The 17,489-nt window shown below is 41.6% G+C and overlaps 1 protein-coding gene across 12 annotated transcripts in view; it reads left to right on the top strand.

Moving 5' to 3' along the window:
* The window catches only part of LOC138759832 (transducin-like enhancer protein 4), a 183,977-nt gene that overhangs the window by 111,723 nt on the left and 54,765 nt on the right, over nucleotides 1-17,489 (top strand). For 8 of the 12 annotated variants that reach the window (XM_069930394.1, XM_069930389.1, XM_069930401.1 and 5 more), the window contains 2 exons: nucleotides 9,547-9,730; nucleotides 17,453-17,469. In XM_069930394.1, the coding sequence (XP_069786495.1) occupies nucleotides 9,547-9,730; nucleotides 17,453-17,469 (201 nt within the window). The remainder of the gene's footprint in view (nucleotides 1-9,546; nucleotides 9,731-17,452; nucleotides 17,470-17,489) is intronic. The other 4 variants (XM_069930408.1, XM_069930396.1, XM_069930391.1 and 1 more) reach the window with 1 other exon arrangement.

Raw genomic sequence — 17,489 nt, 5'->3', positions numbered from 1 at the left:
TATTGTGTCTAATTCTAGTCACTACATTGAGGAAATTTGCAAAGTTGTCTTCCAAGGTGCAAATGAGACTTACTAGTGTGAATCCAGGGATGGAGGATTTCAGTTACGATAGGTTCTGTAGATTCTTTAATATTGTTATAAAAATAAAGGCAAGTCATACTGTGTGATGCATATTGTTCTTTAAGATGTGTTCACAGTCACGACTATATTGCTTTCCTCATCTTAAAAAAAACTAACCGTCACCAACAAAAACAAATGTTGGAACAACTTAATGAGTCAAATAGCAGCTGTGGAAATGAAAATCTGTTAACATTTCAGGTCTGAGATCCTTCATCAGAACTGGGTCTTTGCTCCCGATGCTTGTCATCAAAATTCTCCAAATACTCCTTTTCTATTTTGACCATTCATGGGAATGAAATTAATAAAAAAAAATAGACATGCAGTATGATAACAAGCCCTTCCGGTCGATGCATGAGCCTGTGTGGCCCAAATACCCCAATTAACCTACAATCCCCTATGTTTTGAAGGGTGAGAGCAATCTCCTTGATTCTTCTAACTGCTTCATAATCTCTTCTCATTCATGTTCTAAGAGTTTGGTGTCAGTATATGAATGACCTGGCCTGCCCAACAAAGTGCAACTTTGGCCCTAATCTGGTGATATCAGTCTGGTGATGTCAGCCTGGTGCTGGATGCAGACATTGATTCACTTATCCTTCCAGTGAATTTGGACCTATTTTTCAGTGTTGTTTTTCCAGTGAAGGTAGACCAGGTCTTAAGAGCACATAGGATGGCAATGGTCACCGATGCTAGGTTTTGAGATTGTGATCTTTGAATGTGGTTTTCCCCTGTGGATTTCATTATCAATGTCTGTCTTTGTTAAGCAGTGGCTCGAAGTGATTTATGTTTTCCTGGGCCTACCCATGAAACTTTATCATCAGAGGATATTAGAAGTGGACCTTAGTCTTGTGAATGTTGAGTGTGAAGCCCATTATCTCAAGTGTTCCAGTGAAGGCACCAACAATCTCTTACAGCTCAGCCTCTGGGCATGCCCAAAAGCAAATGTTATCTGCATCCTGCAGCTTGATAATGGCATCTTTCCAGTGGTAGATGGAGATCTGCAACTTGGTAGTGAATACAATATAACATTTAAATTAAACGTTTCACATGGGTGCAGATTGTTGATGCATTGCAAAAGGCATAGACAACTTTTCAGTGCTACTCTATGAGTAAGCTACTTCATTATTTTGCAGATTTACTATGTGATGGTTCTAAACCATGTGATACAAGAACATAGCAAGAAAACCATGTGTGAATTTGGCCAATTATCGAAAATGATGAATATTGCTGAGGAAATGACTGACTGGAGATGCTTCATATTGCTTTGAATGGAGATTTGTAATTATGGCATGGGTCTCCAGAAACCTTTGGCACAGTATAGGTACTTTTTCCTTGACTTTACTAAAGTGCCATTGTTAGATAGGAGGCCTCCATTTGCATTAGCCAAGCACATAAACTTTAGGACAACGCCATCTTGCTATACCCTTAAAACTAAGTGGAGAAGGAGCAGCACAAGTGAGAAAAGAATGGGTTGTTGCTGACAATCCAAAATAATAATAGGACACCTCTATTAATGATGGTACCAAACACAGAGAGGATTCTGCTTTGTTTTGATCAAAATCTTTTACTAGGTTTGATCACAATCTCCAACACAAGGTGAAACTTTGAATTGAGGGTGAGGGATATTGATGGATTTACTAGCCATAGGGATTCCATCTTGGGGTAGATATTCTCATCACCCATATTACTGAATTAGGCCATGAGCTGTCATGTGAATATACTTTTTCACAGCTTCCTCTTAAGACAGAGAGAAAAAAATGCATCATTGTGGTAATCTTTGGGCCACAATGGATGAGAAGCAATAGTTAATTTGACCAGAATTATCACCTACAAGTCACAGCTGATGTGAGTGGCAAGGCAGTGTATACTGATATTGCCTTGAGATAGGGATGGAATGTGGCAGAGATGGGGTTGAGGCTTTTGTGTGTTTATGGGAAGATCTCTGAGCTGGTGAAGTTTCACAGCTGCTTGAAGTGGGGACGTAAAGTGGCAATTCTAAAAGTACTGTACCATAAGAACACATCCTTGAGGATACTCACGCTCAGCATATAGAAATTGTTCGTATGATGCCCGTGAGATTGACTACAATACTGGTTAAGTCCTTCTCAGTGTGACGGGATTGGAGGTTACTGCTACCTAAAGTTCATGAGCATACAGAAATCTACTCTTAAGGAGAAGCAGCAGGCTGCCACAAACAAACCAATGGCCTGTCCTGTCAGCCAATTGTGGCTTCGTTTCTTGAAGTCTAATGTTTCCCACATGATCTTAATCATTTAACTCGTGATACAAAGTAGAAACAAATCATTCTCAGTCTGAAGCAACTGTTTAAAAATTTCTGAGTACTCTTTTTGTCTATGGCACCCCAATCCGTTGACTCCGTTACGCCATTGTTGGCCTAGGTTTTCCTTCCCTTCCTGCGACATGCAGTTTGTCAAAGTTTGTATAGTGTATATACTAATTAAGAAATGCACACTTCTCTTTTTGGAATTATACGTCCAGAAGTGGGACAAGTTAAATTTGAAGAGATTTGGTGACTTTTATAAATTATTTCCACATGACTTAGTATAATTATTTTCCCTTCTGGACTACATTTTACTTCTTTTCTCTTTATTGGTGAAGACCAGACGATTAATTTTTATCAATAAATTCTCAGGAAAGGCTGCCCAGTCTTTTCTTTTTTTTTAATATAGTAGGTGGGATTTTGTTTAATAATTTTGTTTTTTGAAGATTTCAGTTTGAGGAGATGAGAACATATTCATTAGTTGTGCTGTAATGCAATATGTTATATCATATGATGTCATATAGTGATTTTTTCCCCCCTTTTTGATTATGTATTCCTATTTTCCTTGTGTATTATTACCTATAATATTATAAAAAGATAGAAAAGGGAAGAAATGTGCACTAAATACCCATGTGATAGATCAGAGAAGCTGAAGTTGTTGTTTTTGGAATGGTTGAGAAAGGATTTGATAAGGGTACTTAAAATCTTTGTTTCTGGACAAATTTGTTAGAAACTATTGGAAGAGTGAAGAATCAGACAGTACATTGAAGGTAATTGGCAAAAGAACCAAATGCAATGTGACAAAGAGCTTAATCAGGCAGTGAGTGCTTAAAATCCATAATGTATTGATAGATGAGGAAGTTGAGGAAGATTCAGTCATGTTATTCAGAAAAGGAATGGATAAATGCTTGAAAGAGGAATAAGTCTTGTCAGGAATTTGGGTGGGGTTGGTGACACGAGCACATTGAGGGGACATGAATTTGTTGGCATAAATAGCAATCCATTGTGCTGAAAGCTTTAGGTGATTCTCTGTAACTGATTTAATTTCATTTTACTTTGTGCGGGGACTTTGTTATGAAGTGTTACTTAGGTAGGGAACACTCATGATTAAAGGACTTCTAAGTTTTGCAATAAATTTGAATAATTATAAAAATAATGGTAGAAATTCTGGCACAGGTGAAAGCCACATACTGACTAAATTGGATTATTAACATTAATCCTATTTCCTGGCTCTTGGTCTATATCAGTGATTGTCAACCTTTTTCTTTCCACTCACATACCACTTTAAGTAATCCCTATGCCATTGGTGCTCTGTGATTAGAAAGGGATTGCTTAAGTTATTATGTGGGTGGGAAGGGAAGGTTGAGGATCACTGCTCTAGACCCCATTGTTACTGAAATATTTTGCTTGAGAAAAATTGTCATTGACTCACTTCCTTTCAAGTTATGAAACCATGCACATAATGAGTCAATTAGGTACGATTAAAAGAGTGGTTTTCAAACTTTTTCTTTCCATCCATGTACCACCTTAGGCAATCTCTTACTAATCACAAATGCACCTATGGTATAGGGAATACTTAAAGTGGTATGTGAGTGGAAAGAAAAAGGTTGAGAACCACTGTCGATATGTTGTCTTTTGCCTCATGACTCCTTATGTGCACATATAGGTACTTTATAAATTTAGAAAAGGTTTCAAGCTCAACAGACCTTTCAGGCAGTGTATTCCTACTTACACTAAAATCCTCAACTTTCCTCATTCTACTAATACACCTGTAATACAGTACATTTCCCCACATCAGAAAAGCTTGAGACCGGATGTTTTTCAGTTATTGGGTTTTATCGGATTACAGAATACTGGCTTTAAGCAGCTCAGTACCATCAACAGAATTCTTCTATCAGTGGTTAAACAACAACAAAAAACAACGGCAGACTTTTTGAGCATGAAATAATGTTTAATGCGTACCAAAAAACAACTTGATCTCTGTTTACCACAAATCACAAGAGCTCTGTTGTTATCAAAACGGTGCCACAGAGGGTCAGAAATCTGCAAGGTCAAATTAGGTGATGTCATATTGGCGCACCAAAAAAGTTTTGGTAATGAATAATTTCAGTTAATGGAACTTCAGAAAAGTGTATCTATTTCTCTCTGCTTAAGAATCTATCTTTCCTGATCATTTGGGCAAAGTCTCTCATACATTTTAAACATCTTGGTGAAATCTTCCCTCATTCTCCATTGTCTAAAAACAGTGTAATTTCAGCCTGGCCAGTTTCTTCTCAAGCAATAATTCTCTGCCGCAAGAAACATCTTCTACAACTTCATATGCTCTTCGACGATCCACATTGCTTGATATTTTGACTTCAATATCTGGGAAAATTTAAGAGCTTTTGAATGAAACTGCTTTATACCACCCTGGAAGCCCAAATTCCCTTGAATTTAATTTATCATCTAGAATATTCACTTTATCTGATTATTCAAAGAAAAACAGTTCATGAAATCCAAATTGTTAGAGGATGCCATAAATGTGATTTTTTTTTAGATAAACAATTGGAATCAAGTCCTAGTTTTTGGTCAAGGAAATGTTTGCATAAATTTGGATTACCAGAGAAGTAGCACAGCATGAAAAAGGTTTATGAATTTGTATGTATTTTTTTCACATGTATATTATGCGGCTCAGAATGCACTCTACTTGTGAAGATTGCTGAATACAGTCAAACTCCGAAAATGCATTGGATCACTAGCAAATTTTCTAGATTATTGGATGTTATTCCTATTTATACCTTATACACAAGTCATTTTTTAAAGTATTAAAATATTATAAGAAATAAACATTACAACACAGTACAGGCCCTTCAGCTCACGATGCTGACCTATGTAAACCTACCCCACAACAATCAAATTTTTCCCAATCTTCCACCCTTAACCTTCTATTTTCCTTACAACAGGACACCACCACCAGATACATCTCTCCCCTCTCCTTTTCCTGCAGGGGCTGCTCCCTTCATGACTCCCTTGTCAACTCATCAATTCCCACTAATCATCCCCTTGGCACCTTCCTGTGTGACCGCAGGAGGTGGCACACTTGCGCCCACGCCTCCTCCCTCACCACCATTGGGGACCCAAACACCCCCTAATCTGTAGGGCTAATTTACTGCATCGGGCACTCCCATTGTGGCCTTCTCCACATTGGAGAGATTGGATGCAGTCTGGGAGATCACTTTGTTGAGCACCTTTGCTCTGTCCACATCGATTACAGGAATCTCCCAGTGGCCAACTATTTCTATTCTGCACCCCACGCCCACTCTGACGTGTCCATTGCTTCATGCACTGCTAAACCAAGGCTACCCATAAATTGGAGGAGCAACATCCAATATTCTCTTTGTGCACTCTCCAAACTCCAAACCAGTTTCTGCTAGGCCACTCCCCATTCTCTCCCTCTCTCTCCCTCTCTCTCCCTCTCTCTCCCTCTCTCTCCCTCTCTCTCCCTCTCTCTCCCTCTCTCTCCCCCTCTCTCCCCCTCTCTCCCCCTCTCTCCCCCTCTCTCCCCCTCTCTCCCCCTCTCTCCCCCTCTCTCCCCCTCTCTCCCCCTCTCTCCCCCTCTCTCCCCCTCTCTCCCCCTCTCTCCCCCTCTCTCCCCCTCTCTCCCCCTCTCTCCCCCTCTCTCCCCCTCTCTCCCTCTCTCTCCCTCTCTCTCTCCCTCCCTCTGTCTCCTTTCCACCAGCTCTCTATCCTTTCCCTCTCCATTTACAGAGCTATCCCCTCCATCTGCTTTCTTTTGGGCCCTCCCATCCTTATCTACTTACTACCTCTTGCCAGTGGGCCTGTGCTCCTCCCCCTGCCCCTCCCACCACCATTTTATTCAGGAGCCTGTCTATATTTTGCTCATGTCTTGAGGAAGGGCTCAAGCTTGAAACGTTGGTTATGTATCTTTATTATTGCCACGTAAAGTGTGCTGTTCGACCTGCTGTCTTTCTCCAGCATTGTGCTTTTACTTTATGTTGATAAATATTGAATGATTTTAAAAATTTGGACGCATTTCTTTGCTATGAACTATAAATGAAAAAAGCTTCTGCTCACGGTTCAAAAATCTATTGGTTAATTTTTTATACAGTTTAGGTAGATTTATGTAAAGCATTGCCTTTTTTGCTTGAACTTTTTTTCTTCTCCTCCTCCGACTCCCTGAATGAAATTGTATTTTCAGAGCTTTGAACATTTTTGAACCTATTCATGTATTTTATTAAATAACTAATTATAGCAATTTGCTGAAATGAAAGATAGTTGCATTATCAATTACGTGAAATTATGTTACAGCTCACTGCTAATGTAGTACTAATTTTGAAGATTGATTTTTAATTAGATCCAATGATTGTAAAAATAGTATAATCCTAATATTTAACTGAGGGAATCTGAATGTAGTTGATTTTTTGGCAGATTAGATATACAATAATACACAAACTAAATTGCATTTCTTTTATTGCCCCTGCACTTGTCAACAGCAGCATACCTTCTACCCAACAGTGGTTAGCACTGCACAAATCTTCATGCAACTCTAGCTGAGGTCAAACACTCAAATCTTAACCTCTGGAGGGCTCTTCTATGTGTTGGCAGTGTACTGGTAAAACAGACTTTAAACTCTTGTCAGTGGAGCTGCTGGTGCATGCATCGTTGTCCCACTCAAATAAACCTGTCACAACATAAACTCACAGAGTAGCAAAGAGGACAAGGGCAAGCCTCTAGCTTTTTATTCGAGCATCACCAAACGTGCGCAGAGTCTACAATTACTTTAATATTATTGAACAAAACCCAAGGAGCTGAGTCCATGCTACATCAGATTCCTTTTGTAATTTGTTGAAGTACTGCTGAGGACACTCTAAACTCTTTAAATGGTCACTGCAGTCAGGCTCCTTCCTGCGTTATTCAATTCACTTTGTCACATGTTAACCCTTGATCAGAATAAATGTTTAGGTGGTGGTTTCTTATTGTCAATTCTTTTCAATTGTTCGTGGAGAGGCAGAGGCCTATTTTTCTAGTCTCTTACAGAAATGTGCTGTTATTTCATTTGGAGTAATTAAAATTTCTTAGCATACAAGTACCACTGTGTGTGGTGCACTGTTAGCCAGAATCAGACACACACAAAGATAAAGACTGTACAGCAGGCTTTAATCCACAAAGACTTTCACAGAGCCAGGCTGGCTGTGGCTGCAGCAACTCTGAGTGACGCCTCAGGAGGCCGGCGCAGCCTTATATCCTGGAGGGTGATTAACACCCAACCGGGTGGGGCTTGATCCATTCAGGCCGACTGATTGACAGCCGGCCAGGAGTTGTCCTGTCCATCCCTGCAGATACAGAGGTTGCCCCCTGCAGTAGGCCGGTGGTGTACCACCACACTGTGTAGTATGGAAGTACCTGTAGTTACATTTCGTCTTTGTTAATGTGCTGCAGAAAGCTTTTCAATTGTTTCGGCATTTTTTAAAAATCAGTTTTGCATCTGTTAATTTTTACCGTTTTCTTGACATTTTTTAAGATAGAGTGTTATTCAATCTAGTCAAATCCAAATCCTTTCCACTAGCATTCTGTGAAATTTATTCCTGTTCATCAAACAATTAGAAATTGGAATTGAAAAATGTTCAAAATGCAGTGTTGGGAAAGAGAATATACAGAGCACTTGCCCCGATCTGAATTTTTAGGGTCTTTTTTAAACTATGGTAAATGTAGCTTTCAATTCTATGCAAAACTAATGTACTTTAAAATAAACCATTTAAAATGGTGGATGAATTGTGAAACAATTTTCAATAGATATGAACAGCATGCTGTCTGTTCATATTTGAGCCCTGATTTTTAAATCACTCTCCAAATGTTGGAAGAGGTTCAAAGTTTAAAATTATGGAACTCATTCTCAACTTGCTCTGTTAGTTGGCATTTTAATGGATTGGACATCAACATAATCAAATCCACAGGCTTGCTATGTAATTGGGAGGTTTAATTAAATACTGTACAAAAGTTGACGTTGAGTCTCCCAGGATACAAAACTTGATGGAGCTGCCGGTTCAGGAAGTGCCTCATGGGCACATCTTGTGAACAAGAGTTGCAGGAATGCTCACTCAACTGCACAAAGAAATCTGCTAATGACCGTCTCTGTTGTACTGCAGTCTGTGCTGACACCCCATTTGGTCTCTTGGTTTGACCGACCAATTGCTCACGTTTTGCTGACATAAACCCTTAATCTCACTTTCTCTTTTTTTGATGACCCTTTCTTCATTACCACCAATCCATCTTATTCTACCCCACCACAATGGTAACAAGGTGCCAATCTCGTGCTTCTGGTTTCTCCACCTGATAGTAAACCATTCTGTTAACTAGGTTAACCACTGGTGGGGGGGGTTGGGGAATTGTAGGGAGGGAGTGCAGAGGCGATTCACCAGGCTGATACCTGGAATGGCAGGGATGACTTATGAGGAAAGATTGCGCAATTTGGGATTGTACTCGCTGGAGTTTAGAAGATTGAGAGGGGATCTCATAGAGACCTATAAAATTCGGGCAGGACTGCACAGAATGGATGCAGATGGGATGTTTCCAATGATGGGAAAATCCAGAACCCAGGGCCATGGTTTGAGGATAATAGGCAAACCATTTAGGACCGAGATGAGGAGGAATTTCTTTACCCAGAGGGTGGTGAATCTGTGGAATTCATTGCCACAGAGGGTAGTAGAGGCAGGTTCATTAAATCTATTTAAGAGGGAATTAGATCTATTTCTTCAGTATAAGGGTATTAAAGGTTACGGAGAGAAGGCGGGGACGGGGTACTGAACTTTAAGATCAGCCATGATCTCGTTGAATGGCGGATCAGGCTCGAAGGGTCGAATGACGAACTCCTGCTCCTACCTTCAATGCTTCTATGTTTAACATGTTTATAATAAGGATTTAATTTTAGTAGGATCTCCATATCTCTCCATCACCTTCATCTTTTAATGAATATCAGAGCCCATGTCTCTAATACATTTAGTTGGGGGGGGGGGGGGGTGGGGGGAAAGAAAGTGCAAGAGATAATAGTACTTTTTTCAAGAATGTATTTCTCAGTAAATGTTTTCATGATTTTTCATACATTTTCTAATTTTTTTCACACATATTCATAACAGTTAATGTTTTCACAGCAGCAGCAACAACTACAAGCCCAACATCTATCCCATGGTCATGCACTTCCAGTACCCCTCACTCCACACCCTTCTGGACTGCAGCCCCCAGGAATCCCTTCGGTTGGGAGCAGTGCAGGCTTGTTGGCATTATCGAGTGCAATGAAAGATGAGAAAAAGCACCATGAAACGGACCATCCAAGAGGTAAACAATGTTTGATCCTGTAATTGAGGAATACTAATTTCAAAATGGAAACCGAGTTATTAGTATTTTGGACCATTCGTAATAGAGGCATGCTGTTTAGCTTTCAAACCCTTTCCACTGTTCAGCTAGATTAATGCTAACATGTATGTAGGCAGACCAGGATTCGGTTACGGATGGAGCTCCCTCCTCCCGGGGGTGAATCTGTGGGTTCAAACCACCTGCTGCCTTGCAGGTTTTGCCTCTTCAGGCAAAGGCTAGGAGAAGGTAACTTTGACCAAATCCCCGGGCTCTGCTAGCCCAGCCATCAGTACCTGGAAAGGGCCCCAGCTATGGGCAAAAAGCACGTGTCAGTCTGGCAGCAGGGGCTGGCAGCTGTGACAGAGTGCAGGAAACTGTTTCCCTAGCAGTCTGCAGCAACAAACTCAGTGGGTGAAGGATCTGTAAGGACAACGGCCAGCGAGCCCGGTCTTGGAACAGACCACTGTGGGGCAATCCCACACCATGCTGGCTGTCGTGCCTTGCACTTCTCCAGGCCCAGTGGCGTGGGACCCAGAGGGAGGCATTTGTCCTGGGCGAGCACTCGCCTTCAAGTCCTTGCTCCGGCACATGGTGCCTAAAGCTCCATGGAAAACAGAACAAAAGTTCTGTGAGGATAAAAAGAGCTACAAGGCACCGTGTTCATCTTCGCTTGTGAAGGGATGGGCCATAATGATGTATGTAGGCCTGGGTTTTGTATCTGATGATACTCTTAACAGAAAAGTCATCACTATGAGTTTTGCAGCAAGGTATCTTTACCTTTTAAATTTTCCCATTTTTTCCTCTGTAATCTGTGATATTAAATGCATATTTTGGTTATTTTTTAAAAACTTTGAACAAATTTAAGATCATGCTGAATGTAAATAAACACTTGAAGTATGAAATTGATGTAAGATGTTATAATTTTATTTTGTGTGGGAAAGGCTGAATAACATTGTCAACAATGCAGTTTAAACATCAGTGCTCCTAATTTATCTCAATTTGAGAGCTGCTGCATTACCATACAACATTCAGGGTAACGCTTCATAGTTATTATTAGTTTGATGGCAAAGAAACATTACTGCTGTATATTCATCCACTTTGAATTGTCCAAGAATAAAATGCTTCTAATTGTTTGATTAGACTATCTGAAACTTCTGTCTAAACTTGGAGAAATGAACACAACACTCTCCTCAGTGTCCAAAAGCTATACCTTCATTGTGCAGGAGTATGATGTGAATGGGTGCTCAAGGCAGTGAATCCAAGGAAAGGCGCTGGCCCTGATGGCGTGACAGGAAGGGTATTGAAGGAGTGTTCCTACAAGCTCTCTGAGGTCTTACAAAGATCTTCAATCTGTCCCTGTGTAAATCCATCATCCCATCTTTCCTGAAATCTATCACTATTATCCCACTGCCGAAGAAGAATGTCATCAATGGTCTCAATGACAACCGTCTGGTAGCACTTACACTTGAAGTGCTTCAAGAGGCTGGTCTTGCACCATATAAAAGCCAGCCTCCCACCCACCTTTGATCCATATCAGTTTGCCTACAGGGCAAACAGGTCCACTGCTCTTCACATTGCACTAACCCACCTTGAACACCAGGGGAGCTATCTGAGGATGCTTTTTATAGACTTCAGTTCTGCTTTTAACACTGTCATCCCATGTGGACTGTTTATAAAACTTGCTAAATTAGGATTTTCTCTGGATTAAGGACCTTCCAACAAACTGCCCCCAGACTCTTAAAATTGCCACTCATCTCTCCTCTACCCTTTTATTCAGTATCAACTCCCCACAGGGGTGTGTATTAAGTCCCATCCTCTATGCTCTTTATACTCATGATTGTGCCTCCATGCATTCTACCAACACCATCATCAAATTTGTGGACAACACAACTGTGGTTGGACTTTTTGAAGAAGAGACAAGACGGCCTACAGGGATGAAGTCCAAAGACTGACAGCATGGTGTTCAGAGGACAATCTCGTAAAAGAACATAATAGATTTTAGGAGGAACGGTATAGTTCCAAACCCATTATACATCAAAGTAGACTGTGTGGAAATGGTCACTGCTTTCAGGTTTCTGGGTAAATACTTTGATGAAGATCTCTCTTGGACTACCAGTACAATCAGAGTAGTTAAAAAGGACAGCAATGACTCCATGTACTGAGGATCCTTAAGAAGGTCAAACTGCAGGAGAAACTGCTGGTGTCCTTTTATCGCTGCTCCATGGAGAGTGTGCTGGCCTCCTACATTCCAACGTGGTTTGCCAGCAGCTCGGCAACAGACAAGAGGGAGCTTCAGTGGGTCATCAGTACGGCCCAGAAGATTATTGGCTGTGCACTGCCCTATTTGGAGGATTTATACAGATATCGCTTCCTCAGTAGAGAAGCCAAAATCCTGAAGGACCCTTACCACCCATCTGTTTGAACTACTGCCCTCCGGTAGATGTTTTAGGTCCATTAAATCACAGACAAACAGTTTTTACCCCAGAGCCATACGTGAACTAAAAACCGCCAAACATTGAATATTGTACTGTTTTATTATGTTGCTGTTTTTATATTTTATTGTTTGATGTATGCATGCACCGCCAGGAAGTGCACTCAATTTCATCGTACTTTTGAAATGGCAATAAAGGTTATCTATAATCTAATTATTTTGCCTAGTACATGTGGAAATTATGGAAAACAGTTAAGTGGATCAGATACCCTTAACACCTTCTCTGTGTATGACTTTTTGATGCAAGAAATAGTTTCAGATTTTATAGCCATCAATTTTAGATTTCCCATTCAACAATTTACCAAATTTGTCAAATCACAGCATATCCTTGCTTTTAATTTGAAGTAAATTTTATAAATTGTTATACCCTGTATAAATGACACCTTTATTGCTGCTAAAGGCATCAATTTCCTAATTGATGGCAAGCTTTGCAACAGTGAAGCTAATGAAGTGCCTAAAGTGACATTTCAATCTAGTTTGCTATGAGTGCTCTGTGGAATTATCCTCCCTCTCTTAACTCTGCCCCTTTGTACAGTCATTGTATGTTCCTTGTAAGATCAGTATGTTCATTCTTCATGGCATCCCTCCGCCAATGTAAATTTGCAACAACTAAAGCTGCTAAGTTGTTGAAATAATTGAATGTATTTCAACATAAATTTGTGAAGCTATTCACAAGCTTTTTTTCATTGATCCATGGAATTTGGGGAATTTATCAGTAAAATAAAGAAAAAAATAATCATAGTTTTTGACCAAATTCTTCATTGAAATGATCGGACTACATAGAGAGACTGACTGATGTCTTCAGAAATCTTCAAGAGAATTAATGATAAGGAAATTAATGACCCTGTCACCATATTGTAAATTGTATTCTATAATTTCCAGGTTGACACATATTTGCAGTAGGAACCAGTAGGGTAAACTAAACAAAGTAGTTAATTTATAAGGAGGCAATATATCTTTGTCTCCTATAGATGCCAAAACGACCAGTTGTGTTCCTCCAGCATTTTGGTGTGTTTACTACATTCACAGTATCTGCAGCCTATCGTGTTTCACTCAGTTAATTTGTTTTTCACTTTGAAGATCACAATTTTAATGGAAACGCCAAGAACAAAATTCTACCCTTAAGTTTCAATATTATCTGTCAATAATACTGAATATGCATTTATACAAACATATAAATACCCATGATCCTACTAAAGTCATTGTATCTCCCTGTTACAATAATTATGAGACTAGCAGCTCACCCGAAGCTTAATCGAACTGGCTTGGGAGGTTCTGTGTGACTTCATGACATCACAATGTGATGATGTGACTTGAAACGCACAGGGATTTAAAAAGCTGTGTGTGACTGATTAAATTACTTTTACTGAACTTTGACGACTACATCTGATCATTTTCTCATTCTTCATTTTGCACTGTGACACAGTATAGCTACATTGGTGACCCTGAATGGCCCAAACGGATTTTGGGCCTAACATGGACAACACAGCGGTTTTGCTCAAACTGCCTGTCTTTTTGACCACTCAACCTGAAGTTTGGTTCTGGCAGGATGAGGTGTGGTTCCATATTCGCAAGGTAGAAGTGGACATCACTAAGTACTATCATGTGGTAAGCGCTGTCGACCAGGACACGGCTGGTCAAGTAGTAGATTTCTTTCAGGATCCACCAGCTCTCGGGAAGTACGAAGCCCTAAAACCCTCCTCCTTTTGATTTACGATCTCTCACAACGTGTGCAAACTGCACGGCTCCTCCATATTGGTGGCCTGTGGGACCACACCCCTTCGGATTTGATGAACGACATGTTGGCACTAGCAGACAACCATAGGCCTTGCTTGATCTTCAAGCAGTTGTTTTAGGAGCATATGGTAGAAAACATCTGCCTCATGTTGGCTGACAAAGGCTTTCATAACCCTTGAACAGTGTTCGCCTGTGCAGACATTCTGTGGTGTGTGAAACAGCAAGACCCAAGTCCCACAGAAATTAGTGCTGCATCATACCCAAAGGCCCAGGCTCCATGAGTACCTGTGATGAGGGTGCACGTTCCCCCAGACAAGAATGACTCTGTGACAATGGCTATGGCAGCTGGCCACTGTAAAAGGCTACTCTACGTCTGGGGTGAACTCTCTCTGCGCAAATTTCTAGTCAACTCAGGTGCAGAGGTTTGCGTCCTTCCTCCTTCCGACTTTGACACCTGTACCAGGAGCGCAGGTCCAACGCTCACTGTGGTGAATGACAGGTTGCTTCGTACATTCGGCACACGGACTATACCCTTGAAATTTGGCGATAATAAGTTCACGTGGAAGTTCATTCTTGCTGCTGTGTCCTGGCTATTGCTGGGCGCCAGCTTCCTCAGATAGTGGACTTAAAAGGGCGCCGGTTGGTGTACACTACAATGTTCCAGACTTTCTGTCTTGGAAAAGCCAAATTACCCACCCCACACCGAGATACCGTGGAGTACTTGAACAGCGAATGCACCAAACTTCTTGAGGAGTTTCCGGACATTGTCACTCCCCAGTTTTCGACCACCACACCACACCCAAACATGCCATTGCACAACACATCCTCACTCAAGGACCTCCTCTACACACCCAAGCCTGATGCCTGCAGCCCGACAAGTTGCAGCTTGCAAAACAAGAGTTCGATCAAATGGAGGAACTTGGAATCATCTGATAGCCTATGGACTTCCCTGCTACATAATGCTGCCCAAAGTCACAGAAGGCTAGAGACCTTGTGGGGATTACAGACATCTCAATGCTACCACTGCAGAACACCACCCTGTGCCCCATATTCAGAACTTTACAGTTAATCTTCATCGGGCCAGGATATTTTCTAAAATTGACTTGGTGCATGGGTACCACCAAATACCTGTAAACCCAAAGGATGTACTCAAGACCACCATTCGTCCTCTTCGAATTTTTGAGAATGCCTTTTGGGCTTAACAATGCTGCACAAACATTCCAGCAACTGATGGATGCAGTGGATCATGGAATGGAGTTCCTTTTCATATACTTGGACGACATATTTGTCAACACCCACTCCCAGAAAGAGCACCTGCAGCCACCTACAGGAGTTTGGGCTAACTGTGTGTAACCTGCCAAGTGCAAATTCGGAGAGTCCTCTATTGAGTTCTTGGCATATCAGATCAGTTGCCAGGGTGTTTTTCTATTGCCTAGCAAGATGGAAGCAATCCTCAAATTTGCGAGGCCCGATACCATCAAAGGACTCCAAGAATTTGTGGGGATGGTCAGTTTCTTTTGTCACTTTCTACCCTCTGCAGCTCATATTATGAAACCCTTCTTCAACCTCATGTCCGGCAATGCCACATTAATGATGGTAGCATTCCAGTAGACCAAAGATGCCCTAGCAAAGGCAATGATGCTAGTCCATCCACAAAAAGATGCACCAACATCCTTGATGATAGACGCGGCAATAGGCAGGGTCTTGCAACGGTACACCAATAGACAATGGAAGCCTCTAGCATTTTTTAGTAGGCACCTCTGCCCTGTTGGTGCTGTACCTAGTAGTCAGACACTTCCACTATTTTTTTGGAAGGCAGGGTCTTCACGGTTTTTACTGACCACAAACAAGTAGCCTTTGCTGGTCAGCCCACCAGCAACACCACCTATCTTACATATTCGAGTATCCAACCAGGATTAAACACTTCTCCAGTAAGAGTAATATGGTGGCTGATGCCTTTTCGGTATGTGCCCTCACTCCAAGTGTAGACTACATGGTGCTCAGCGCCAGAACAATGAACTCCCAGCTTATAGAACTGCTGTCATGACCCTGCAACTCAAAGATGTAGCCTTTAGGCCACAATGTACCACTCTCCTGCATACCATTTCCACAGGTCAGCCTCGCCTTAGCGTCCCTGTTGCACGGAGACTTTGCATTTTCAATGCCATTAACTGACTGTCCCACCCCCCTCTATTTGAGCGACAAGTTTGTATGGCATGGACTTAAAAAGCAGGTCACGTACTGGGCAAAGATGTGCATGGACTGGCAATCTTCTGCTTCAGCCTTTCTAGCTACCACAGTGCAGATTCAACATTGTTGGCCCACTTCCTGTTTCTTGAGGTTTATAGGTACCTGCTATGGTCATCGATGGATTCGCTAGGTGGCTGGAGGCAGTTCCATGACGGATTCATCAACTGATTAATGCACCAGACCTTTTATTTCTGCCTGACTATCTTGGATCGGCCTACCCACACACATATCACCTCCGACAGAGGCCCACAGTTTACCTCCTCACTCGAAGATGTTTTGTCATGACTACTGGGAATGCAGCTCCACCACACGATAGCCTGCCACCCTAAATCGAATGGCCTGGTGGAGGAGTTCCATCGGCACATTAATGGTGTACTGATGGACTGCTTCCAGGGACCTGATTGGGCAGATGAGCTGCCCTGGATCCTCCTGGGAATAAGAACAGAACCCAAGGAAGATCTCAACTCCTCATTGGCAGAGTTGGTTTATGGAACCCTGCTCATTGTACCTGGTGAGTTCATTCCCACTCCACGCGGACGGGAGGTGCCACCGATTGAAGTGATAGGCAGACTGAAGGAGCAGCTTGGAAAATTGGCACCAGTTCACACATCAAGGCATGGAACAATGACACCCTTCATCCCAAAGGAACTCCAGGATTGTGAGTTTGTGTTTGTGTGTAGAGGTACACAGAGGCCATATGAGGGCCCCTTTAAAATGGTACAAAACAATCGTACAACTTGTGTACTGGACATAGGTGGGGCATCCAGAATGACTGACCACTCATCTCGACCTTGATCGGCCCTTGCCATGACCCCTTATGCGAAGGCTTAATTGATCCAGCTTTTGCTGAAATTCAACTCGACTACGTTTGATCATTTACTCATTCATCGTTTCACACTGTGATACAATTGCTACAAAACTGATTTATTTATACTTTGTTTTGTGACCCCAAAGTAGTGGTTTTGTGTTAGGTTTGAGAGGCAGGGCAGTACAAACTGCAAATGTCTCCTGGTGGAAAGTTAGTACTTGAGATCCATGCTGTAAATAAAGGGTGTGAAAATGTGCTTTACTATGGTTTGAAGCATTTTTGATTGGATAACCTGATGATCATGATAACAGGTGCTTTTTTTTCTCTCTCACCCACTACCCATTTCCCATTTTACTTGCTGTATTCTTGATTGCAACCTCGTTCATTTATTTAATGATGTGGCTTCCCATGAGAACAGACAGAGACTCAGTAAAGGTAGGTGTCTTTTGCTTCTC

This window comes from Narcine bancroftii, chromosome 1, assembly GCF_036971445.1.
Source record: "Narcine bancroftii isolate sNarBan1 chromosome 1, sNarBan1.hap1, whole genome shotgun sequence".
In the NCBI taxonomy this organism is placed as follows: Eukaryota; Metazoa; Chordata; class Chondrichthyes; order Torpediniformes; family Narcinidae; genus Narcine; species Narcine bancroftii.
This window is presented reverse-complemented; position numbering and strand designations above follow the sequence as displayed.